The sequence below is a fragment of the Enhydra lutris genome, unplaced genomic scaffold (assembly GCF_002288905.1).
Source record: "Enhydra lutris kenyoni isolate GAN:26980312 unplaced genomic scaffold, ASM228890v2 scaffoldscaffold7, whole genome shotgun sequence".
NCBI lineage: Eukaryota > Metazoa > Chordata > Mammalia > Carnivora > Mustelidae > Enhydra > Enhydra lutris.
This window is the reverse complement of record NW_019154091.1, coordinates 10,857,928-10,884,274: the sequence shown is the minus strand read 5'-3', so window position 1 is coordinate 10,884,274 and position 26,347 is coordinate 10,857,928. Positions and strand designations below refer to the sequence as shown.

At 34.3% G+C, this 26,347-nt stretch overlaps 1 protein-coding gene across 2 annotated transcripts in view; it reads right to left on the bottom strand.

Annotated features, from left to right (window-relative positions):
- LOC111142206 (early endosome antigen 1) overlaps positions 1–26,347 on the bottom strand; it is a 115,359-nt gene that overhangs the window by 44,297 nt on the left and 44,715 nt on the right. For both annotated transcript variants that reach the window (XM_022495233.1, XM_022495234.1), the window contains 4 exons: positions 18,772–18,888; positions 10,408–10,746; positions 5,909–6,058; positions 3,866–3,985 (listed from right to left, as the gene is read on the bottom strand). In XM_022495233.1, the coding sequence (XP_022350941.1) occupies positions 3,866–3,985; positions 5,909–6,058; positions 10,408–10,746; positions 18,772–18,888 (726 nt within the window). The remainder of the gene's footprint in view (positions 1–3,865; positions 3,986–5,908; positions 6,059–10,407; positions 10,747–18,771; positions 18,889–26,347) is intronic.

Here is a 26,347-nt window from a genome sequence, read left to right as displayed (position 1 = left end):
CCCCGGCTTGTGTTCCTACTCTCACTGCCTCTCTCTCTGTCTCTGTCAGATAGATGATAGATAGATAGATAGATAGATAGATAGATAGATAGATAGATTATCTTTTTTAAAAAATTAATTCAAATTGACTTTTCCAACTCCCCCATCATTCATTTACTCATCAAAACTCAGCCATCTCTATCATTTTATTGAAATTATGTTTAATAAGGTCACTAATTTATCCTTAAAATATACTTAAGAATATATATTTATAATATGTAATTACAGTTTAATATAATGGACATTTTTCACTTATCATACTCGGCATCCCTACTACATGTCCACATTTGAAGTTACTGATTACTCCCAACTTTTGACTCTCCCCAATCTTTTGGATTCTACTCTGCAGGTTCTTCTTAATTACTTTGATTATTCTCTTTCTTTGGGCTGCTATTCCTCCATTCTATGCCATTAAGTGCTAGTGTTTCCCAGAAGTCCTACGTTAGCAGTTATCTGTTCTCCTCACTACACTCCCTCCCTGGCTGATCACATCTATTCCAGTAATTGCATTTACCCCATATCTAGTGATGTTTCTCACAGCTAATATATATAGCCTGGTCTCCTCCTCTAAGCTTTAAATAAATATATCCTATATGTGCCTCAGCAATGTCCAAAACTGAACTCATCATACAGCCTGATGAAATGTCCATTTGTCTCATGCTGACTCACATATTTGATGACACCTCCATCTACCGTGTACCCAGTGTTATCCATCTGGACGTCATCCTCTTTCTCTCTCATTCCCTACAACTATTAAGTCCTACTTATTTTACTGCCCAAGTATTAATCATATTTGCCCTTTCAACAATTGCTTGAACTAAGGCATTATTATTTTCATCTAAACTACTGCATATTATTAGTCTTTTAACTGAACTCCTGCTTCAGAATATTCCCTCCGAAATCCACCTTTCACAAAACCACAGCAATGACCTTTTTAAAAACCCAATCTGGCCACAGGAGTTCTATCTCAAGACCTTCTATACCTTTCTATCTTCAAAGATAAATGTCACACAAGACCTTCTATAAACTTAACTCATGTCTAATGCTCTGGCCTCTTCTCTAACTAAACTCTAAATTACACTTTAAGCTCCAGCAAAACCTAACAGTATAGTTCATATCAGCTTCGGTATCCTTGTCCTTTTAATTTCTACTTGGAATATGCTTACTATAATCATCTTCACGAACACAGAAACATCTACATATCCTTTGCAACTCAAATTGTCACTTTTAATAAGTTTCTAATGACTGCTCTTTTCCAGACTCTGAGTTAGATAATTGCCCTTTGTGATGCCATAATAATTTTATATACATATATACACCTAGAATGACACTGATTACACTTCTTTTTTTAGGGGTTTTAAGGACTTTTCATGTTTCTGTAAGGAGAGACTGACTGGCCTCTTCAACATCCTTTTCTTCTTCTTCCCCAGGGAATGAGAATTTAACTAACTGGAAGTTTAGAATAAGGAAGCATGTTCAACTCAGCCCCTTGCTCTACCTTCAGGCTAAGAGACAACCTGCCTCTAAGAAGCTGAATGACTCATTTACAGCTGTGACTGGATGAATAAATTTAATTCTGGGATACACATAAGAAAGCACATTTGGCTGCAGACCCATGCCAAATTCTTTACCTCAGTCTTACTACTCTATTTCTTTGCTACTCTTTACAGTAAACTCCTAGAGTTATCTATATTCATTGTATCAAACTCTTTCTTCCAATTTTCTCTTGAACCCTTTCCATCAGGCTTTCATACCTCCTTCTCTATCCAAGTTGCTCTTATCAATGTCATCAATGACCTCCATGTTGCCAAGCCCAACAGGATTCTCAGTCTTCATCTTGTTTGACCTCCATCCTTCTAACTACCCAGGCCAAACTTCTTGGAATCATCCACTTCTCTCTATACATTCCACATCAATCTATCATAGAGGCTATCATACATATGATAGAGGCTATCATACATAGCCTCTAACCAGTTCTCACTACCTGCACTGCTTCCACTCTGATCCAAGCCATGTATCATTTCTTTTTTTTTTTTTTTAAAGATTTTATTTATTTATTTGACAGAGATCACAAGTAGACAGAGAGGCAGGCAGAGAGAGGGAGGGAAGCAGGCTCCCTGCTGAGCAGAGAGCCCGATGTGGGACTCGATCCCAGGACCCTGAGATCATGACCTGAGCCAAAGGCAGCGGCTTAACCCACTGAGCCACCCAGGCGCCCCCATGTATCATTTCTTATCTGGATCACTGTAGTAGTCTCTTAGCTAATTTCTTTGCTTATACTCATGTGTCCCCACAGTGTACTCTCAATATAACAGCCAGAGCAATCCTGTGAAATTTTAAGTCAGATCATGTTACTCCTTTGCTCAGAACCCTTCAGTGATTTCTCACATCACTCACAAGTAAAATCCTTAAATGATCTATGAAGCCTGACATGTTCTCATTCTCTGTGGTCTCCATGACTCTGTGCCCCTCTTACCCTTCTCACCACTCATACCACTCCAGCCACTGGCTTCCTGTTGTTTCTTAGACATGCTCCTGCTTCAGAACCTTTTAATGTACTGATGCACTCTTTGATATCCACATGCCTCACACTCTCCTTTCCTTCGAGCCTTTCATCTTCTCAAAGAGGCCTTCCCTGCCAATCCTATCTAATATTGCAGTCCCACCTCCAGTGCCCCCCCCCCCGATCTTTCCTACTCCCTGTTCTTTTTCATCTCCATAGCACTTAACCATGAGAGCAGAGAGCTTTGTCTATTTCATTTGCTGCCACAGCCACAAAATCACTTCCTTGGCTAAGAGTAGACATTAAAACACATTTGTTGACTGGATAAATGAAAAAACAAGTAAATGAGTACAATATTTTTATCTCTATCCACCTAACTCCCACCCCACTCTCCAAACTCAGAGGAGTAAGAGAGATGTATTACTTACAGCCTCCTTTAAATCCCAACATTGTTTCTATGTGCACATCATTAGATTGCCATTTTCTAGAAGGCAGGCACTGTGTCTTACTCATCTCTTTATTTTCAGTGCTTACCACAGTGCCTGACATATAGTGCTCAATAATATTCAATGAATTAATTCAATTGAATATATTATTGAATTAATATATTGAATTAATTATTATTGAATTAATTCATTGAATATATTCGATATTCAATGAATTAATCAAAGATTGAAGAAATAAATGAATGTCAAAGTCAAATTCATTTCATTTCAAATTCATTTCAAACACTTGGGTACCCTCTTCCCCTCACTGTAACAAAACAAAAATTTTACTCCTTTCAATCTTATAAGTTATACTATAGAATCTGCATAAATGTAACCCAATGACATATTTTTTATACCTACAATTCCAGTGGTCACATGATAGCTCTGAAGTAGGTAAAGACATGACCAAAAATTATTAATGTCTACTGTAAACACAAAATGTTCTTTTTAACTGGGCTAAATTAGGAAATTTTATTTGCATTTTTTAAGTTTTTATAATAAAGTACTTTTAAAAATAATAAGCAATAAATCATTTATTTTGTATATATAATTTAATAAATATATTTTATTTAAATAGGTCAATTTAGTAAAGAAATTTAATAAAATTTAAATATTTTATACAAGTCTACTTATAATAATAAATCTAGTTATAATTTTAAAATAGAAAATTTCAACACAGCAATTAAAAGGAAAAGATTTTCTGATCATCCAGACACTAAAAATTATCAAAGCCCTTCATAATCAAGTTTTTCACATTATCTTGTTTTATAACAAAAGAATAATGATTTGGTTAATTTCTGTTTAAAAGGCCAATATTTCACATACTAATATTTACCTGAGCTTCTCGAAGTTTTGCTGTAGTGCTTTGCTGAAGAGCTTGTTGTTCTTGATGCTGTTGCTTCGTTTTATCTAACTGATGCTGCAATTCTGAGGAATTTGTTACTTTTTCCTTCAACTTAAAAAAAAATTGCAGATTGTCACCTCACAATTTAAAGGCATAATGCTACATTCATAAGTATCTGGCATTACACTGTGGAAAACAGTATGGAGGTTCCTCAAAAAGTTGGAAATAGAGCTACTCTACAACCCAGCAATTGCACTTCTGGGTATTTATCCCAAAGATACAAATGTAGTGCTCCAAAGGGGCACCTGCACCCCAAGGTTTATAGCAGCAATGTCCACAATAGCCAAACTATGGAAAGAGCCCAGATGTCCATCAACAGATGAATGGATAAAGAAGATATGGTGTGTGTGTGTGTGTGTGTGTTTGTGTATGAATATTACTTAGCTATCAAAAAATGAAATCTTGCCATTTGCAACAACATGGATGGAATAGAGGGTATTACGCTAAGTGAAATAAATCAATCTAGAGAAAGCCAGTTATCATATGGTCTCACTGATATGTGGAATTTAAGAAACAAAACAGAGGATCATAGGGGAAGAGAGGAAAAAATAAAACAAGACGAAACCAGAGAGGGAGAAACCAGAGAGAGAGGAAACTCTAAGAGACTCTTAATCATAGGAAACAAATTGAGGGTTGCTGGAGGGGAGGTGGGCGGAGGGATGGGGTAGCTGGGTGATGGACATTAAGGAGGGTATGTGATGTAATAAGCTCTGGGTATTATATAAGACTAATGAATCACAGACCTGTACCTCTGAAACCAATAATACATTATATGTTGTTAATAAAAAAAAATATGGCATTACTTCAATTCTTAAAATTCTCAAGTCTGAAGAAAAAATCTAAATTCAGACAATATATAAAATCAACTTTAAAAGCAGTATCTCTTGGGATGCCTGGGTGGCTCAGTTGGTTAAGCAGCTGCCTTTGGCTCAGGTCATGATCCCAGCCTCCTGGTCCCACATCGGGCTCCTTGCTCAGCAGGGAGCCTGCTTCTCCCTCTGCCTCTGCCTGCCACTCTATCTGCCTGTGCTCACTCTCTCTGTCAAATAAATAAATAAAATCTTTAAAAAAAAAAAATAATAAAAAAAATAATAAAAAAAATAAAAGCAGTATCTCATTCCTTATGGAATCTTAATCTCATGATTATAAAACTATTCCTTAGGAATAGACTCTAATCCTAACAACACAATTCTTTCCCTAGGTTGGCATTTAGTTTATTACTGCTTTTTTGTATAGTAGTATGATCAAGGAATTGATTACATACAGATTTTTTGTAACAATAATCTAAACCACAGTATCAGTATTTTTTTTTCTATAATATACTTATTTACTTACTGGAAAAGAATGGGTTATCTATCATCTCTAAGATTCTAGATCTAGAAGAAAACCAGTTGATGAAGTTATAGATTTTAACTCTCAGTGTTTGTTCAATTCTAACGGAAGGCATAATTTAATTATAACTTCTACTTTAACCAAATAATAGTTACCATTTTTGACAACTGCATCTTTAATTACCATAGCATTCAATCTTATGCTTAAATTGCAAAAGCGAAAATCTTTAAATGCAAACTCAAAGTTTATATGCACCAAATATGTGACATTAAAGATCCTCACCAACTGTGTTCATGTTTCACCGTTTTATTGGGAAGTTGTCCTTCCTGGGCAGGAAGACTTCTCCCCTTCAGCAGCCTAATAAAGGTTCACCCCCAGGGTTTTTCTTGCCTCAAGCTAAAAGAGTAATCTTCACAACACATTTTAATTGAGACTTTAGAGAATACAGTCACAACAAAATGACCTAATATAGTTAATAATAAGTGGGATTTTTTAGTGGGAAGAAATAAATGTCACAATTTAAAGTAAAAATGTCTAATTAAAGCTCTTAACAATTAAAAAATTAGACCATAATACTATTTAAGATGCCTCAAATATATCAATAAACTTGCTATTATAAAGTAACTTGAAATGTTAGCTTACCTGTTCTTCTAAACGAGAAAGTTTGAGCTGTAGATCGGCCACTTGCTGTTCTTTATCCATCAACTTTTCACTTGAAAGTTGTCTCTGTTCCTTTAGCCTACCATGAGCTTCACCTAGCTGGCGCTCTGTCTCCAGAAGTTTGGTATGTAACTTTAAAAAAGAAAAAGAAAAGTTTGTGTAGTACATATGTGAGAACCCACACACACTCATCACCACCACGACCTACCTTTCTAAACAATATTTTCTTTTTTACCAATATAGGTATAAACCTTAATTTTCATGTATTTGGGGGGAACCTAAGATTCAGCTGAATTTTAATCACATAAATTATGATGGATCACATAAAACTGAATAAACTTTATAGTTTTGGGGCTTTTTGTTGTCTTAAACAAACATACAGACAAAAATACAGTGGACCAAAGGCTCTTGTTTGGACTTGAGTGTCAGAATCACTTGAGGAGCTTAAAACAGTAAAATAAAATTTAAAAATCTGGATGCTCAAGGCAGGTAGGTGGCTTAGTCAGTTAAGCTTCTGACTCTGGATCTCAGCACAGGTCTTGATCTCAGGGTCATGAGTCCAATTAAAAAAGAAAAAAATGAAGACAGTCAAGGTACACACTCAGACCTATTCCACAGTATTTTCTTTTTAATTTCATAGTGATTCTTGTTTTTTCATAATTGCAAACCACCACAATTAACTTATTACATTTGGGTATTGAATAGAGCACAAAGCATTCCCAAATTCTCGAATTAGTACATAATTTCTAAATAAAAGAGAAGAAAGAGTATTTTTGTTTAAATATTAGGTGTCCCTCATTCATTAACTTTAAAATTCCTACCCAGTTAAAACTAAAGGAGAGATTTCCCCTGAAATTAAGAACTATCACTCTCTTAAATTCTTTATTTTCTTTAATACTACCAGAAACAGTAGTCAGTTTCTCTTGGGGGAGGGGGAAGTTCCAGTAAAAAAAGAAAAAAGTTTGTATTAATTTCAGAAGAATAACTGCAAAAGTGCTGGGAATATAGAACAAAAATGAGCTATAAGATATTTTAAAAAGTTGCAAGACATTTGGCAAGGTTTACACACTAAGAGTGTTCCTAAACACCAGTCTCATAATACATGCAAATGCAAGTACTTCAGCAAAATTAAAAATTAATAACAAACATTCTGTACAATTGCTTTCAATCAAAACTATTTATTTTAAATGCAAAAATATTAACAACCTATAGTCTCTGTGTCATATTTATACTTATATGCACTACACTTACATTTTTTTCCATAAAAATTCATAGTTGGCCAGGATAAAGCAAAGTTCTTTTATTTTTTTTAAAGATTTTATTTATTTATTTGTCGGAGAGAAAGAGCATAAGCATGGGGATCAGCAGGCAGAGGGAGAAGCAGGCTCCCCACTGAGCGGTAGCCCAAAACAGGCCTCTATCCCAGAACCCTGAGATCATGACCCGAGTCGAAGGCAGACGTTTAACTGACTGAGCCACCCAGGCGTCCTAGGATAAAACAAAGTTCTATCAGAAAAGTGGACACCCACTATTTTCTTATGCTATGAAACAATCTGTGGCTATTAGAATACACTCTATCCTTAATAATGAAAACCAAAGTTAATTTTTAAAGTAAAAAACATGTTTCCATCTAACTAAAACAAGAATCGGTACCAGTTAAAAAGAATGCACTTATTTTATTCTTGTCCTTAGCCAGCACTCTAACATCTTTCTCCTTTTTTAATTTATTTTTCTTTTTATTCCTCTTCTTTTTTTTTTAAGATTTATTTATTTATTTGACAGAGAGAGAGAGAGAGAGCGAGCCCAAGTAGGCAGAAAGGAGGCAGAGAGAGAGGGGGAAGCAGGCCCCCTGCCAAGCAGAGAGCCCGATGTAGGGCTCGATGCAGGGCTCGATCCCAGGACCCTGAGACCATGACCTGAGCCGAAGGCAGAGGCTTAACCCACTGAGCCACCCAGGCGCCTGTTTATTCCTCTTCTTAATACGCAGTGGATTAGCTCTACAAAGTAAATCCCAAACCTTCTCCTTCGTACTACAATAATTAGGAACAATCTTGATATGTAAAAGCAAATGAGGCCTTCAAGGTTAATTTGTATTTCAAACACCCAAATTGCATGATCTCTTACAAACAGGCATCATCCATGTCTAAACATCATCCATGTTTATTTTATTAAACTTGCTGGATAAGAATCTCCGGCTTATGAAGAGACACAAACTCCAGTTATAAAATAAGTCACAGAGATGAAAAGTATAGCATAGCAAATGCGGTCAATAATACTGTAATAACAAGGTAGAGTGACAAATGGTGACTACACTCACTATGATAAGCATTCAGTAATGTACAGAATTGTCAAATCACTAGTTGTACACACACCAAAAAATAATACAGAAGAATCTCCTGATATCACTGTTAATGCAACGCACATATAATCAGACTCCTTCCATGTAAGTTTAGATTTAATACATTTTATCTAAATCCCAGAAACCCATGTTTTCCTAACAAGAATCAGATGATGTTCAGCTTCAGAAAACCTTAGAAATCACTTGCCAAAAAGTAACACTTCAAAGAGCAGCAGTTTTCAAATTCAACTGCATAATATAATTACAGGGAAAACATTTGAATACGCCAGTGCCCAGGACTATGCCAGAGATTATGATTTAATTGGACCAAGGGTGACGCCTTCATACTGTTAATTTTTTTAATTTAAATTAAATTTAATCTCCCCAGGTGATTCTGATGTGCAGACAGAACTGAGAACCAAACAAATTAAAGAGAACTATTGCTCTGAATTGTAGATTTACTAAAGGGGTAAGAAAAAGGGATGTGTACTATAAATAACTTTGTCATTCAATACTATACAATTCCTGATAAATCCCTGATCTTTGATTAAAAAATAAAAGAATCTCAAAAAAGGGTGTCTAAGGTTGGAAGCAGGCCAAAATTACTTAAACAATGATGTCTATACCATTTTAGAGTAAACATGTTAAAGAAAAAGAGGTTAAATCAAGAGTAAAAATAGTAAACACTGGAATTATTAATAGAATGGTCTACCCTAAAATCACAATCATTTTGAGTATACTCTATACCATATACCATATATATATACCATATACTCTAGAGTATATGGTATATACTCTAGAGTAAATTCAGTTTGCACACCTATATACATAATTCTTTACTCATTACACTCCCAACAATATTTACTAAGTGCCAAGCCCTACTCTAAATCAAAATATTAACTATATGTACAGCCTTATGAATAAGATTCCATTATTACCCATATTAGAGACAAGCAAACAAGCTCAGGTTAAATACTGTGCCTCAGATCACACAGCTTGTAAGCCACAGAACTGGAGCTCAGGCAGCTGGTTTCTAAATCCAGTATGCTGGGGCGCCTGGGGGGCTCAATCAGTTAAGTGTCTGCCATGGGTTCAGGTCAGGATCCAGGGGGCCCACGATCAAGTCCTGAGTCAGGCTCCTTGCTCAATGGGGAGTCTACTTCTCCCTCTCTCTCTGCCCCTCCCACTTGCTTGTGTTTTCTCTTTTCTCTTGCAAATAAATAAAATCTTTAAAATAAATAATTAAATCCACTGTGCTATTCAAGATGTATGTTAAATAAATTTTTAAAAATTAAAATGATGACACCCAATCTTTTCATTATGTATCATTATCTACACATCTGTGGCTATTTTAGAACTGCTCATAAACACAAAAATGAAGAATATACACTGTTGGGGCACCTGGGTGGCTCAGTGGGTTAAAGCCTCTGCCTTAGCTCAGGTCATGATCCCAGGGTCCTGGGATTGAGCCCCACATCAGGCTCTCTGCTCCACGGGGAGGTTGCTTTCTCCTCTCTCTCTGCCTGCCTCTCTGCCTACTTGTGATCTCTGTCAAATAAATAAATAAAATATTAAAAAAAAAAAAAAGAATATACACTGCTTTGTCTTTAAGTCCTTTGTTGACAGTTGCCACTATCTACTTTTGTCATACCAAAAGGGGTGCTAAGGATATAATGGAGAGCAAAACAAAACCAGTTCATGCCTACACTCTTTGAGGTTAGATATTTTTATATTATTGGTTTAACCATAATTATATTTGGAAAATTAAGTAACCAAAAAAAAAAAAAAAAGAGAGAGAGAAAAGAATTTCTAAAGAATGATCAACAATTTAATTACAATTAACTAATATATGTTGAGTACCTACCATTTGCCAGGTACCATCCTAAGCAATTTATAGGTATTAATTCATAAACACTTCACAACAATACTATATGATAGGTGCTAACATCTCTTTTTTATTAAGGAAAACTGAAATGAAATTAAAGGAACTCAAATCTGACTCAAATTTGCCAATTATGAAAATTAAGAGTTAATTCTTTTAAATGACAGTATTTTTTAATGAACTATATTATGATCAAGTAACTACCAAGCACACTAAGAAACCATAGGAGGAATTATAATAAATAAAAGTAACATCTCTTACTTGATTAACTTCACTTTGGAGTTGTAACCCGTGCTGGTCTTTTTCTTCTCTCTGCTGTTGGAGCTGTTTAAACTCAGCCTTCAGATGCTGGTATTTGGTCTCCACCTCTGATAGTTCTTCTTTGAGCTTTTGTGTAGTTTCCCCCTTTTCACCTAGTTCTGCCTGTATTCTCTGCAGGGAGGTTTCAGATGCAGATAATCTCGACTGAAGCTGCTGACAATCTAAGTCTTTTTGATGAAGGCTTGCTTGTAGATTCTTTTTACTCACACATTCTTCATTATGTTTCTCCTCTAACTGAGTAAACTCCAGTACTTTCTTCAGCAACTTTTCAGACAAGTTCTGAAATATCAATGTAAAAATTTCCTTTGCTAATATTTATAATTATTCTAATTATTCAATCTGTATAGTAGTATCAACAAAATTAGTCAAAATTGCAATATAAAAACAGTGAAAACTCTAGCCAAAAAGGATTAAATTATTACATCCTAACTTATTTTATTATTGGCCCACTTCACTAAGTTCTACAAATGTAACTTAAGAATTACCAACAAAATTTTGACATAAAATGAAACAATGAAATCTAGTAGATTCTTCAGGGTATAGAACATATTTATATTCTCCCATCTGAGTTAAATACTAAAACTACCTTCTATCATCAAAAGTTATTTTGAATAACAAAATACAATGGCAATTCTGATTTGGGGTGTTGTAATTTCATAGTTGATAACAGCTTTAGCATAACAATACTATTCACTGCTTTAGTATGCAGATTCATGATTCTTTATTTTTGCTCTTCTTGATAAAGACCATTTTTAAGAGTCATAAGTTTAAGATTAACTCGAATTTCTTTCTACCTGTGTAAAAACAGTGATTTAAAAATAATTTACCTGCCTTATATTTTGTTATTTTACTCAATATTATCAAGTACAAAATATAAAAATGACACCTCCAATCAAAGATCTAGATCAACCAGCCTAATCAAATGTCAAAATCTGGTGTCAGTGAATTGTTCCATACACATAACACATGGATCAGAACTCTGACTCAATTCTATAAGAAAGATAGCTAGGATAGGAAGCCATTATAAGCATCTAATGACTTAATCTGTGGACATTATATTCAATTTTTATATGCAGAGTGCTAGAAGGGGATAATACAGGACAATCAAAGCCTCTGGTCTTTAAACAGATTATAATCCAAATGAAACACACACATTTAAAAAAAAAAAAAAGGTTTCTAAGAGGAAGTTAAAACATAATGAGCAAAATGAAGCAAAATTCATTTTTCAGGCAAAAATGAATTAATACAGAAACTCTCAAATTTAAGTGTATAATTTTTTTAAAAAATAGAGCAAAGTAAGGTGGGGCTTACAATGACTTAAAAAGAAGTTTGAACTTAGTAAAGTGGTAAGAGGAGTTAAATAATATGTATGCATGAATCATGCCATGTCATTCAAAAAGACACAAAAATATAAAGACACAAGGGAACGGAAAAACAAGCTGCACCCGGGGAAGAGCAAACACTATTACCTCAAAGGAAGTAATAAGTCTAGCTGCCAAAGTGGGGAAGTTAGCCATAAAGGTTCTTGAACATTTGTCTGAGAAAAGGTACATTATTATAGGTTATCAAGCACAAATATACTATCCTGAAAGATGCTTTAAGTATATGTAAGAGAGACACTCAGAGCTGTCCTGCAACTTTTTAAAGAATATTCTAAGTTACTGAATTTCATGAGTGCCACCATGTTCACATATACTAAGAACTGGGCAGGATACAATTTTAAAACATGCTGCAAAAACTTAAGGCTAGTAATGAGTAAATGAGTCTTCTTTTCCACAGGCTTAGAGTGTGACCAAGTATCCCCATCAGTTCACACACAGATGACTCCCCAGACAGCTTCAACCTTTAAGAAATAAGGTATATAACAACTGCAGATTATTTAAAAGTTCCTTGTCCTAAAAAATGAATCAAAATTTCCCTGGCTTTATGGCACAAATGAGAAATAATTAAATTTTCTTTAAAAGAACCTAAACCACTTTCTTTCTCTTTAAAAGACTTAATCCACTCACACTACATGCAGAAGGCTAACTGTTTATTTAGTATCATAAATTTTCATTCTTGTTATGGTCTTCCCATGAAATCTGAAGCAAAATAGTATGATGAATACATGGTGTTTTGAAGATTGACTTAAGGACAGTTAGAGTCCCTACAAAAAATGATAATTGTGCTTTCACTTTTCCATAGTAATTCTTACAACAAAATAGTAAATATATTATCATCCCACTCTCCGGATGAAGAAGCAAAAGCCTGAAACAACCTGATATGACTTGGCCAAATGGCAGAGTCATGTATTATGATTCCAAGTCCAATAAATTTTTACAACACAATTTATAAACAGTGAGTCAATTCATGCTCCCCCAAAAATACCTTATTCAAGTTTAAATTCTAAAATGACTGTGAGAGGGCACCTGAGTGGCTCAGTCAGTTCAGGGTCCAACTGTTAGTTTTGGCTCACATCATGATCTCAGGGTCATGGAATGAAGCCCTGTGTCAAGCTCTGTGCTGGGCATGGAGCCTGCTTAAGATTCTCTCCCTCCCTCTCTCTCTGTCCCTCCCCTTCTCCCTCTCTCTCAAAAATAATTTTTTTTTTAATTATTGTTAAGCCTAACTCATAACATAATTATCATTTGGGTAAGCAAAATTCCTTCCTTCCAAATGTCCAGTCCTCTTGATTTCCTCACCCACCGTTCATTCAACAGATTATCTTACAGAGACAATTTCCCTGTATCAGAATCCATTTTTCACTTGTTGCTTACCCAGGTAATGAGAATGAATATAAAAAGATAGCATTTTTTTAATGCTTGCTGGCTTACAAAGTAGTTTCAGAGATCTCATCTTATTTGTTCTTCAAAAGAGCTTGGTGGGAAAGAACAAACTCAACTACTTACTATAGCTTTCCAACATCTCATATTCTTTTGTGCTCTCACATGTTCCCGTGTCTTTTGCATATCTAGCTCTCAAAATGAATTGCCATTAACCCTGCTGCCACATGAAATGTTTCTTAGCATCCCTGAAAACTAAGCTAAAAAGTTATGTCTTCTACAAAAAGTCTTTCCTGATTTACTAGACAGTAAGTTAGGAAAACTTCCACCTTGACCTTGACTCAACCCTGTGTCACACTTAGCAAATAATAACAAAAACAACAAACATTGACCGAGGTACTTACAAAAATCTATTAATTTATTTAAGATACATATCACTCCTAAGAGGCAAATGGGCCTAAGCCTAAGAGGCAAGTATCTCTTAGCAGAAGAGGAAAAAAACTTGGGAGAAGCTGTCACAATTGGTCCATGGCAAAGCTGGGACTTTGACATGACTTTGACCACTGTACTACACTGTTCCTCAGTACGCCACTTTGCAATACAGTGATAATACACAGCAACAGAACTGCTAGCCTATCTGGCTCTTGCTTTGGACTGTGAGCACCTTAACACTAGCACTGTTGGAAAGGGAAAAGTAATAAAGGATGAAAAAGGGGTGAGAGGTGAATTCCAAAAAATAACTCAGTCTCTTACAATGACCTATATTAGTAGCTTTAAATAAACAATTGATCTGCTCAGAATTTATATAAAAATAGTTAATTAAACTGAGTTGCAGAATTGTGTTTAGAGTACTATTCTTATTAGAAGCTAAAAAGGAAGTTTCTTCAATATCCCCCTTTTAATTTTTCAAAAAACAGTAATTACAAAACACTGATCAAATGCTGAAGATTTTGACATTAGCACAAAAGCAATTATTTTTGCCATTCATTAGGTATTAAAATATTATCTATCCACCATGATGCTGCCATGACCCACAAAAATTGCACAAGGCATTTTATGTAATGGCCTTCATAAGACCATATGCAAAGATTTCCAAATTCAAAACACATGGGATATCACTACTGTCAACAATTATGGTTTGCCAAGGACATGGGGTGAGGAGAGGTGGGAGAGGCAGAGAGCAAGGATAAGAAAAGGATGCATGTCTGTGCTTACTTTAACTGGTAAGACAATCTTAAACAAGAAAACATTTTGGGAAAAAAAAAAAAAGTGAAGTCTTACACTTATGTAAGGATTATTAAGATTAGTAGAAGATTCTATTATTCCCTAATCAATAATATTACAGTCTTACTACACTAAATCATCTTGATTCTATATATTATTCATCAAATAACCATAATACTTCCTCTAATAATGTGTGTGTGTGTGTACATATATACAATCTGTGCTTCATTAACTAACTACACATTTCAGGCTATCCATGTCAAATTATGCCCTTTATTAATCATTTAATGTTTTAAAATTACGTAATAAATAACACTGATCATAAACATCCACATCATGTACATATTCTGGTCAGTTTCCAAAAAGTAGAATGTCACCCCTGATCTCAAAGAAATTAAAAATCACACTGAGGGACAAAGATAAAACTATACTGTATGTAAATGTTTTCTACGTTATAGCTTGACAAGAGGAAAAAAGGTGGAGGGAGTGTAGACAGGTATGTTTCATAAGCCAGAGAAAAAGATCAAGTCATCAAGAACTGACAGAGAGGGGCACCTGGGTGGCTCAGTGGGTTAAGCATCTGCCTTTGTCTCAGGTTATGATCCCTGGGTCCTAGGATTGAGTCCCATATCTGGCTCATGGCTCAGGCAGAGAGCATGCTTCTCCCTCCTCCCTGCTACTGCTCTCTCACTATCTCTGTCTCTCTCTCTGTCTCTCTCTCTCAAACAAATAAAATCTAAAAAAAAAAAAAAAAAGACAGAGAAATGGACAATGGTGAACAGGTATAAATACTTAAGAAAATTATTTGAGGTAACCTAGTAAATTTGAACATGTGTGTAGCCTACAGCCCAGCAATTTCACTTGGGAGTATATAACAGAGAAATTCTTGCACAAATGCATGAGATTTGCATGTGAATGTTCATAGCTGCAATATCTATAATAGCAAGGAGAAATGAAATCTTTGTGAAAGAGTGGGAAGTATGCATAGATCAATTCTGGATACCAAAGAATAATATAATTGTCACACTGAAGAGCATTAATGGTACTGAATTACAAGCTAAGCCAGTTTTTTTTGTTTTGTTTTTTTGTTTTTTTCATGAAATACCATTTTTACTAGAAAGAAAAACAGACAAAATATGATTATTCAGACTTCGGTAGAAAAAGAACCTGTCACTTAAAAGAACTGATACTATTTGTCTCCAACAATAAAATTCGAGCTTTCAAATGAAGCTTAGACTTTTAGAAAACTTGTATCCATAACCATGAGCTTGACACTCTCTCATACTTATCTATTCTGAGATTGATGGTGATATTAACAAATGATACTGTTTTTATATTGTACAATGAAATCTGTCAACATTTGGAAGATCTGCACAACCAATATTTTCCACATGATTAATTCATGCTGTTATAAAATCATGCACAGGAAAGATCTACTCAAAATGCAAGAAAAACTAATAAATTTAAAGTTACAAGTATAAAAATAGCACTGATATGGTTTCAGATTCTCCGTTGTAACTAACTATTGAGAAACTATGCCTTATCTAGTCCTGTTATAGAATCAAATAAAAATTGGAAAGGTTAAGATATTCCTCCTTTTTCCAACCTCAGATCTGTATGAGTCTGAATTTTTTTCATACCTTTCAACCATAAACAACAGATGAAATGTAAAAGCACATATGAGAATCCATCTGTCCTAATATTAAGCTAGACATTAAAGAGGTTTACAAAATATAAAATATCACCACTATTTTTTGTTTTGAAAAAACAGTCATTTTCCATAAGAAATGATATTTATGTTAATATTTAATAATGTTTTTAAAACAGGGGCGCCTGGGTGGCTCAGTGGGTTAAGCCTCTGCCTTCGGCTCAGGTCATGATCCCAGGGTCCTGGGATCAAGTCCCGCATCGGGCTCTCTGCTCAGCGGGGAGCCTGCTTCTCCCTCTCTCTCTGCCTGCCTCTCTGCCTACTTGTGATCTCTGTCAAATAAATAAAATATTTTAAAAAAAATTGTTTTAATCTCTAATATACCTAGTACCCATAGATATAATCCAAAAAAATAAAACCTCTTTGGGGTCCATAACAATTTTGAGAATATATAGCATTTCTGAGAGGAAGAGGTTTGAGAACTATTGACCAATGTCACAAGCAAAAAATACCCTAGGGGCGCCTGCGTGGCTCAGTGGGTTAAGTCTCTGTCTTCAGCTCAGGTCATGATCTCAGAGTCCTGGAATTGAGCCCCGCATCGGGCTCTCTGCTCGTCGGGGAGCCTGCTCCCCCCTCCTCTTTCTGCCTGCCTCTCTGCCTACTTGTGATCTCTCTCTGTCAAATAAATAAATAAAATCTATAAAAAAAAAAAAACCTAAAACTTTGTAGGTTAAAATTGTATCTGTTATCTCATCCAACTTCTGAGGGTCAGGAATCCAGAAACAGCTTAGCTGGTAGTTCTACCTCAGGGTTTCTTATGACATTGTAGTAAGCTGTGAGCCAGAGCTATGGTCTCTGACGACTTCATAAGAAATGGAAGAACTGCTCCAAGCTCACTCACCTGGCTATTGGTAGGAGGCTCGATATTTACAGCCAATTATACTTGTCTCTTTTTCCCCCTCTACCATGTTCTTTTCTTTGGTTTTTCCCATGTTATAGCTCAACAAAATATTAGGTTCAACTCATTAAGAAGCAAAGCCAACAAATTCACCATACTGTTCAATAAAAGGGTTTAATGACTCCCTACTCCACCACCACTAAAAAAGTAAAGACATGGAAGAAAAGTACTAACAATTACCTACCCTGTCCCCAAAACTAAGGAAAGCTACAGCAGTCCAAACAGTGTAGAACTGGCATAAAGACAGACATACAGTAAGCACAGAGAGCCCATAAAAAAACACTCACACACGGTCAAATGATTTTTAACAAGGGTGCCAAGAGCACAGAAAAGGAGAGTCTTTTCAACAAATGGTGCAAGAGAAACTATCCGTATGTAAAAGAACAAAACTAAATGCTTACCTTATGCTATTAAGTCAAAATGAATCAAAGACCAAAACGTAAGACCTAAAACTATAAAACTATTAGAAGAAAACACAGGGGAAAAGCTTCATGGGATTGGATTTGGCAATGATTTCTTAAATATGACACCAAAAGCAAAAAGAGATAACCTGGATTATGTCAAATCAAAAACTTGGTGCATCAAAAGTATGACTGTAATAAAAAATATACATTGGGTTTTCATCACCATTTCTGGAAGAGCTCCAAAAACCCTTGGAATTTCCTAAGTGATAAGAGCAACAAAAATGTCTTTTGCTTATGCATAATAAGCCCCTTTCAACCACCAATGAGTTCATGTTTACGAGGTGATTTTTTAGAAAGACCCTAAGATTGGAGGCTGGTTGCCACAGCAATCAACCAGGATTAAAGGGTTAGAACTTTCAACCGGATCCCCTATCAACAAGCCCCCCAACTCCCACCCACCACCACTACTTCAGGGAGGGGAGAGGAGCTGGAGGTTGAGTTAATCATCAATGGCCAATAATTTATCAATCACGCCTATGTAAGGAGGCCTCCTTAAAAACTCAAAGATTAAGGTATGGAGAGATTCTAGGTTGGTAAACATACATAGAAAGCACCCAGAGAGAGCATAGAAGCTCCATGCCTTTTCCCACACAACTTACCCTATGGATCTCTTCCATCTGGCTGTTCTTGAATTATAATCTTTTAAAACAAACCAGTAATCTGGTAAGTAAAATGTTTTCCTGTGTTTTGTGAAACACTCTAGAAAATTAATCAAATCTAAGGTAAGGGTTGTGGGAGCCTCCTATTTATAGTCACTTAGTACAAAGTACAGGTAATAACCGGACTTTCAATTGGTTATGGCGGGGGAGGGGGGTGCAGGAACAGTCTTGTGGGACTAACCCCTTAAACTGTGGGATTTGACACTATCTCCAAGTAAATGGTGTCAGAATTGTTACACTGTATGATACCAGCTGGTGTCACACAACTGTTGATGTGAGGAACATACATCTGGTGTCAGAAGTAAAGGTGTAGTAGGGTATTGAGAGTACAGGAGAGACACAGAAGTGTTTTTCCTTTACATACAATAAGGCAGCGGTGAATGGGGAGTTGTTCAAAGAGTGCAGAGTTTTAGTTCTGCAAGATGAAAGAGTTCTGGAGATTGGTTTCATAACAATGTGAATGTCCTTAAACACTTAAAAACCAGAATAAGTGATGCTATATTCATGCCAATATATATACAACATACACAAGATTAAAATTTAAGATATATAAAATCAATTCACCACTATATAGTTTTTAAATTCTCACCTGATTTCTTTGTGTTAATTCATTAAGTGAAATTTTAAGTTTTTGTAGTTCCTGTACATATACAGCAACTTCCTGGGGGCCTTTCGCAAGTTCACTCCTTAGCTGGCTTATTGTGGCCTTAAAAAAAGAAAGAAAAAAAAAATTAGAGAAAACTAAAATGGAAAAGGAAATCGGAGTATCCAAAGGTTTTAAAGTTATACAGATTTCTGTCACTGTTGTTAAATTGAAAAAATATTTGGAAGTTTCAACTTAATTCTTTTTCCTGCATGTCTGAAAATTAATTTTTAAAATTTAACCAAAATGCATAACTTCATTTTGCATGAAATGAAGAGTCGGCGTCCAACTTTAAGTGTCTGAGTCAGCATCAAACTATAAACTTGTATTTACTGGCTCTGAAACTCTGTACTTTAATCCTTCTGAATTTAAAGAAGATATGCAGGGTGCCTGGGTGGCTCAGTGGGTTAAGCTTCTGCCTTCGGCTCAGGTTATGATCTCAGGGTCCTGGGATCTAGTCCCGCATCGGGCTCTCTGCTCAGTGGGGAGCCTGCTTCCCCTGTCTCTCTGCCTGCCTCCCTGCCTACTTGTGATCTCTCTCTCTCTCTCTGTCAAATAAATAAATGAAATTTTAAAAAATAAAGAAAGAAGATATGCAAGCTATTACTACATTTTCTCCCAATTTCTATAGGAAATTTCCTTTTAATTAAAAAACATGTTAAATAAATGCAAACATACAATACAGAATCACCTTGGAAAGGTGGTAAATCATCTTTTTGACTATAATTTTAAGTCTTTGTCTAAAGTAGTTGTATAGTTTTATTTGATACAGTTTCATTAAGCTGGGCCACTCTGTGATCAGGTATAACAGCTGGACGTGAATTTGCTTTAATGTGTTTTAACATTTTTTAAGGACATTAAGACAATGGTTTCATCATTTAAAAAATAAGAGAAAAGTAATCAAAGATCTTGGAAACAGAAACTTCCTACACATGAGAGTTTCAACAACTGGGGAGAGAAAGACTAAGTACTGCTTTTTAAGTATGGTTTCCTGAAAGTGAACTAACCAAGTAACTTTGTATTTCTAATATTGCTTATTGGCTTCACTTTTTACATTCCCAAAGCGACAATCATTTTCACTGTCTATATTCTTTATTAGTAAATCAACTGCCTATGAAAAAGACACAAATTTTTAAAAATTTTTCCTAATAAACCCATCAGTAGTTATCTATATCCAACATTACAAATAAGTACTTTCATTTTTAAGGGAGAAACCTTAGACAGCTATCAATTTATTTTGACAATAATGCCAAGAGATCTTCCACTACTCTTCTTTTGGAAACCCTTCCAGTATATGTGACACTTTTTGTTTTTTAAAAAGAATTCTCATTGATGATATATATATCTTCATCCATTACAGTGCTTTGGTTGAAAGTTTTGGAAACCATCTTATAAAGGAGGTTAAGTAATTAAACTGAATGATCAAATACTTGGGCTTATATTATTTTAATAATCATAAGATAATAAAACTAGTGGGTTTTTTTGTTTTTTTTTTTTAAAGATTTTATTTATTTATTTGTCAGAGAGAGAGAGGGAGAGAGAGCAAGCACAGGCAGACAGAATGGCAGGCAGAGGCAGAGGGAGAAGCAGGCTCCCCGATGAGCAAGGAACCCGACGTGGGACTCGATCCCAGGACGCCGGGATCATGACCTGAGCCGAAGGCAGCTGCTTAACCAACTGAGCCACCCAGGCGTCCCTAAAACTAGTTTTTTGAGTGTTTTCCAAACTGTCTTAAAGTCAGTTAAGACTTTTAAAAACATTTCAAAAATGTTTTTTATGAATGGCAGCATGTCTGAGAAATCTCCCTTGTCTGACCTTTTAAGGAAAACTATCATGTAAATAAACCAATTCTAATACAATGAAAGGCAATGTGTCATACTGCTTTACAGTTACAGCTTATATAGCATATTTCAATAATAACTGATATGTGCTACTGTATACTTAAAAGAAGGAAATGTTGGGGGGTTTTTCTTGTTTTTAAATAGGTGTGGAACCCAGTGTGTGGCTTGAACTCATGACCCTGAGATCAAGACCTGAGCCAAGATTAAGAATCAGACACTTAACTGAGCCACTCCGGCGCCCCAAAGAAGGAAATGTTTAAATATTCGATTTTTTAACTGTAGTCAAGTTAAAGGTATATTCTAATAACTTCTTTCTTAAATTGACCATGTAGCCTTTTCATTGATATTGGGAGTTTATTTCAAACTGCTATTTCTAACAACTCTGAATCTCAGATCATTTTCTGTTAGTAACATTATGGATGTTAACAGAAATATTAGGAACAGTTCAGCTATTTTAAATTACTATGTATCAAAGGATTTAGCAGAGTAACACATAATAAACAAAAATAACAGTATATATGAAGATGCAAATTATGAGTATATTTCATTAAAATACCATGGATCTGCATTTAAGTATATTAGATATAGTAAGCCAAGAGTAACATCTATCTATTTGCTAATTAACTCCAAAATGTGGAAACAAGCAGCAAAATATAAAAGAAAAATATCCAAAAATATCTTGTTATATTTTACAGTTTTTAGATACATTCATATAAATGATTTTATAATTTTAATACCTTAAGAACTAGATACTAGGTGTATCATTTATCCTTACACACTAAATACGTACTTTTTAGCAAGTATTTGAAATTTTTTATTTTACTCAAGGGTGGAAAAAGAAAGATGTGGAAGAATTTATACCAAAAGGTATATTTTAGTCATGGGAAGGGGAGGAGGGGAGTGAATTACAGAAATCACTTTCTTGTTGAACTTTATGAATCACTGTAATCTTTTCAATGATCATGTATTATGGTTTGTATAGGGGAAAAAATAAAAATTGTAAAAAGTCAAAATTTGCAAGGAAATAAATAAAACCCTTGTTCAAATATGACTATGGGTGAAATTCAAACAAAGATGCCTCTCCACATCGACTTTTCTCACTATTTAACAGGCCAGACTCAGCTGTGCCTTGAGGCTTTAATAGCTGTACTCCCTCTTCCCAGGAATGATCGCTCCCAATTCTTCACACTGATTCTTGCTTACTTCTCACACATATCCTCCTTAAGAAGACATTCCCTGATCATTCTATCTAAAATTGTCCTACATTACTGCCAGCTCCACTACACTACTGCCCATACATACACCCTGCTTTATTTTTCTTTTTTTTTCCACCCAGTTGCCCTACCCCTCCACCCCCTTTCAGAAACTCTCAGCTTGTTTGTTTCCTATGATTAAGAGTCTCTTATGGTTTGTCTCCCTCTCTGGTTTCACCTTATTTTTCCCTCCCTTCCCCCATGATCCTTTTTTTTGTTTCTTAATTTCTACATATGAGTGAGAGCCTATGGTAATTGTCTCTGACTGACTTATTTCACTTAGCATAACAGCCTCTAGTTCCATCCACATTGTTGCAAATGGCAAGATTTCATTCTTTTGATGGCTGAGTAGTATTCCACACATAACACATCTTCTTTACCCATTCATCTACCGATGGACATCGGGGCTCTTTCCACAGTTCAGCTACTGTGGACATTGCTGCTATAAATACTGGGGTGCTGGTGCCCCTTCAGATCACTACCTTTGTGTCTTTGGGGTAAATACGTAGTAGTGCAATTGCTGGGTAGTAGTGTAGCTCTATTTTCAACTTTTTGATGACCTCCATATTGTTTTCCAGAGTGACTTCACCAGCATGCATTCCCATCAACAGTGTGGGAGGGCTCCCCTTTCTCTGCATCCTTGCCAACATCTGTCATTTCCTGACTTGTTAATTTTCCTGCTTTATTTTTCTTTATAACACTTAGCATTAACTGACTTTCTATCATGATTTGGTTTACTTACATACTGTCTGGCTTCCATAAAGAAATATAACTGTATGAGAGGAGGCATTCTGTCTTACTCACTGTTGTATTCCCTACACCTAAAATAGCTGATGACCCTAGACATTCAAAAAATACTCACTAAAGAAATGAGTGATTCGTCTCCAAGTAGTTAATAAATTTTTGTTCCCAATATCAGACCCAACAAAATAGTCTGCATTTCCTTGGAGCCATGTTATTGAATTCAACACTGGATTTTTACTAAAAATCTTAAATTAAAAAATAATTAAGGAAAGGTAGTATTTAAGGTATTATTTAAGATATAATTAAGGAAAGATAAAGCTAATGCTTTAGAATTATAATTACTGTTCTAATACTACATTACTATTAGTAAATAATCATTTAAAGATGGTTATAAATTAGCTTGATTAAAAAAATGAGAGTATCTTTGAAGTTCTGAGATTGCCTTAAAACACAAAATTGCCATATGACAACAGAAGGTGCTATGTATTACTAAAATTAAAAGCCTTCCAAAAAACACATTACCTCAAGTTTAAGCATCTCCATTAGAAAGCAGAAAAAAAAATAATAAAATGATGGATGAAAGGTGGAAGACAAGAGTGACAAAAGTACACAATGAACATACAAATGTCCGAACATACTGTTAAATCTGACCTCTGATATTTACATACTTTTAAAAGACATTTAAGTATTCTCTTCAATAACTATGCATGAGTATAATCATTTTTATTCCATCTTTATAAATATTTTAGCTTTTAAAATGAGTTTATTTGGAATACATTAAGATTCCTAAAAGATCATTTCCATTAAAGACCACACCAAATATAAGTTGATTACAGCTTTGATATTTTCAATAATGTATATTTTTTTAAAATAATACTTTTTTAACCCTTAAATCCTCAATTTCTGATCTCTAACAGTATTTTCAAATGCTTTAGAATAAGTTATTTTTCTAAAATATCTAGACTAAAAAAAAAAATTGTCAATGATTCATAAGGTATATGTAAATGAGAGTAATGGAACATAAGAACATACTTAATATTACATGTTAGATTATGTCTTCCGCCTCAATTAGAAATACCAAATAAATCATTACATTTTTGGCTTCTTTAATTCCTTTTAATGTATTTTGTTTCAGACACAGTATTTAGGTTCTGTGAAGTAGTAATATATAAAATAATTTTTTTCATTAAGTGTTACAATCCACCAACAAATTTGAGAATAGGATTGAATTTTAATAGATCAGTAAAATACATGTCATATATTTAAAAAGTAAGCAGAAGATAAAAACAAATGGAGTTATAAACAAATGAGATGGACTATCTAGACATTAATTTTTTAATATGAAAATGGTATGAGACATAATTCAAAAGTATTTTAAGTTGTACTAATATAAATATTATAACATACAATATGGCAAAATATAAAAAGTAATAACAGTAAGTATTAGGTCAAGATTAACAGCACAGATTTACTTGTAAGGCAATTATCAGACCACCCAAAATGAGAGAAAATGATAGAGAAAGACTGCAGGCTTTGGAGAAGACCTGAGTTCTAAGCTTCCTTACATGAAGTACATGCACTTAAATAATATATTTACCTTCACTGAGCCTCAGATTCCTTCCATAAAAAACAAACATAATACTTCATTTATAGGTTAAAAGAAACAAACGACCATATATTTAAAGTACCTGGCATAGTATCAAAAACCTAGCAGTACTCAAAAAGTTAAGAGTTTGTTTCCAATAATAATATTACTCTGACTCTTAGTCTACCATTCCTAAAGTTGTTTTAAAGACTTCAGTATAATGCGAGGTCTCAATCATTGCAAACCTATTTGTTAATTAAGTAGAAAGTAAATATTATCCTTGTTTTACTAAAAATATGATGAAATGTTAAGTCACTATTCAGCAAGAATAATTTTTTTTATTTTAAAATTCATTTGAAAACATTTAAAAAGAAAAATTTCATGAAAATGTAAGAGAAAATGTACAGAATGGATTTCTATGCCATTTTTCTTTTCCAGAAACATTTTTCTGAGAGAAAAAAAAATAATCATTGTTTCCCACAATCAACCTTTTTGACAGAAGGACAGTACAGGAAGACACTAAATCCTCTTCTCCCAAATCTTATATAATTCTAGTTATGCTTTTTCATCCTAAATGACCTCCTCATAACATATAATTTAATCTACGTGAATAAAAATGCAAATGTACAAAAATCTTCCATATTAAACAAATTATTAAATAAAATATTACTCAGAAATATTTTCCCACATACATTTTTCCCAAAATGCAAGTAAATATATAAATTTCCTCTCCCTGTTCAAATTCTACTTGTTTAGCAAGTAAATATGTAACTCCATAATTCTTAGCTGGAAAAGGTCAGAGAGGATTGTACTTTAAAATAGATACATCATAAAAGTGTCATTATTGTGATTCAATTTTAGTCACCCTATTATATTTGTTTGGAAATTTCAAATAACATTAAAGGAATGTTTTTAATCAAAAAGAGAATATAATTTTTTAAAAATTTTTTTAAAAATTTGAGAAATACTAGTGGGCAGGCAGATTTAATCAAAAATAATTCTTACTGAAGCACAGAAATAAATGACTCAATTCACCCAAATTCAAGTATGGGATTTTTCCTCATGAGACTTCTTTGATTCAGCATCTCCTTGATTACATAGTAGAACTGTTTAACTGGCTTCAGTAAGTTCATGCCCCCTGAAATTGTTTTAAAACTGTGGCGTTATATGTCACTGGGCTACAAGATCACTTTTAGGAAATCTGCAGCTGAAATTCATAAACTTTGAAGTCTAAAGTACTAATCATCATAAAACTTCATATGCCTATGCATGTAATACCCATAAACTTTCCTCCCAATAGGAGGAAGAAAGAAAAAGGATGACATGGTTATCTATAATATTTATACTCCATAGCTCACTGTATTACTAATTGTGAATAGAGTGGCTTTTAGATCACTAGCTTTAAAATTCCAAGAAAGAAACACAAACTGAAATGTCACTATAACTCAACTCTTTAAACTGAAAATACGAAAAACAGAGCTCCACATCACATAAGAGAGCTTAAGAACTAAAAACAATTAATAGACTATTAATAGTTTTAAAAAGTCCTCTATAATACAGTATAAGGGGAAAACGCTAGCATTTTTAAGCAAATGTATTTATTACATATCCTAGAGCTTGTCATATACTGACATAATTATGTATCTCAAAGATGTACAGGCCAAAGTCAAGTCATGTGACAAATAGTAAAAGGAACTGAAAATGTTTATCCTGGAAGAGAAAGAACTCAGTAAATATGAACAGTCTTCAAATATCTCATGTGGAAAAAAGGAACAATTTATTCTGTGTAATTCCTAAGGAGAACTGGACCCAGTGCATGTAAATACAGGAAAACAAATGTTGACTCAACAGAAGCTGACCTACAAAGAAATATGCACCTCCTAGAATACCTAACAAGTAAGTATCACTTATCAGATGCTATCTATAGAGGGGAGTCCTGGGCGAAGTGTTAGACTTAGCTGATTTTTAAGGTTTCTTTCAACAACATAATTCAATAATTGGTAAGTGAGAAACAAACCTACAAGAAAATAAGTTTTTCCTAAATATTTTTTCTGAACAACATTGGTAATACAAATGTAAAAAATGAAATCATACTTCCT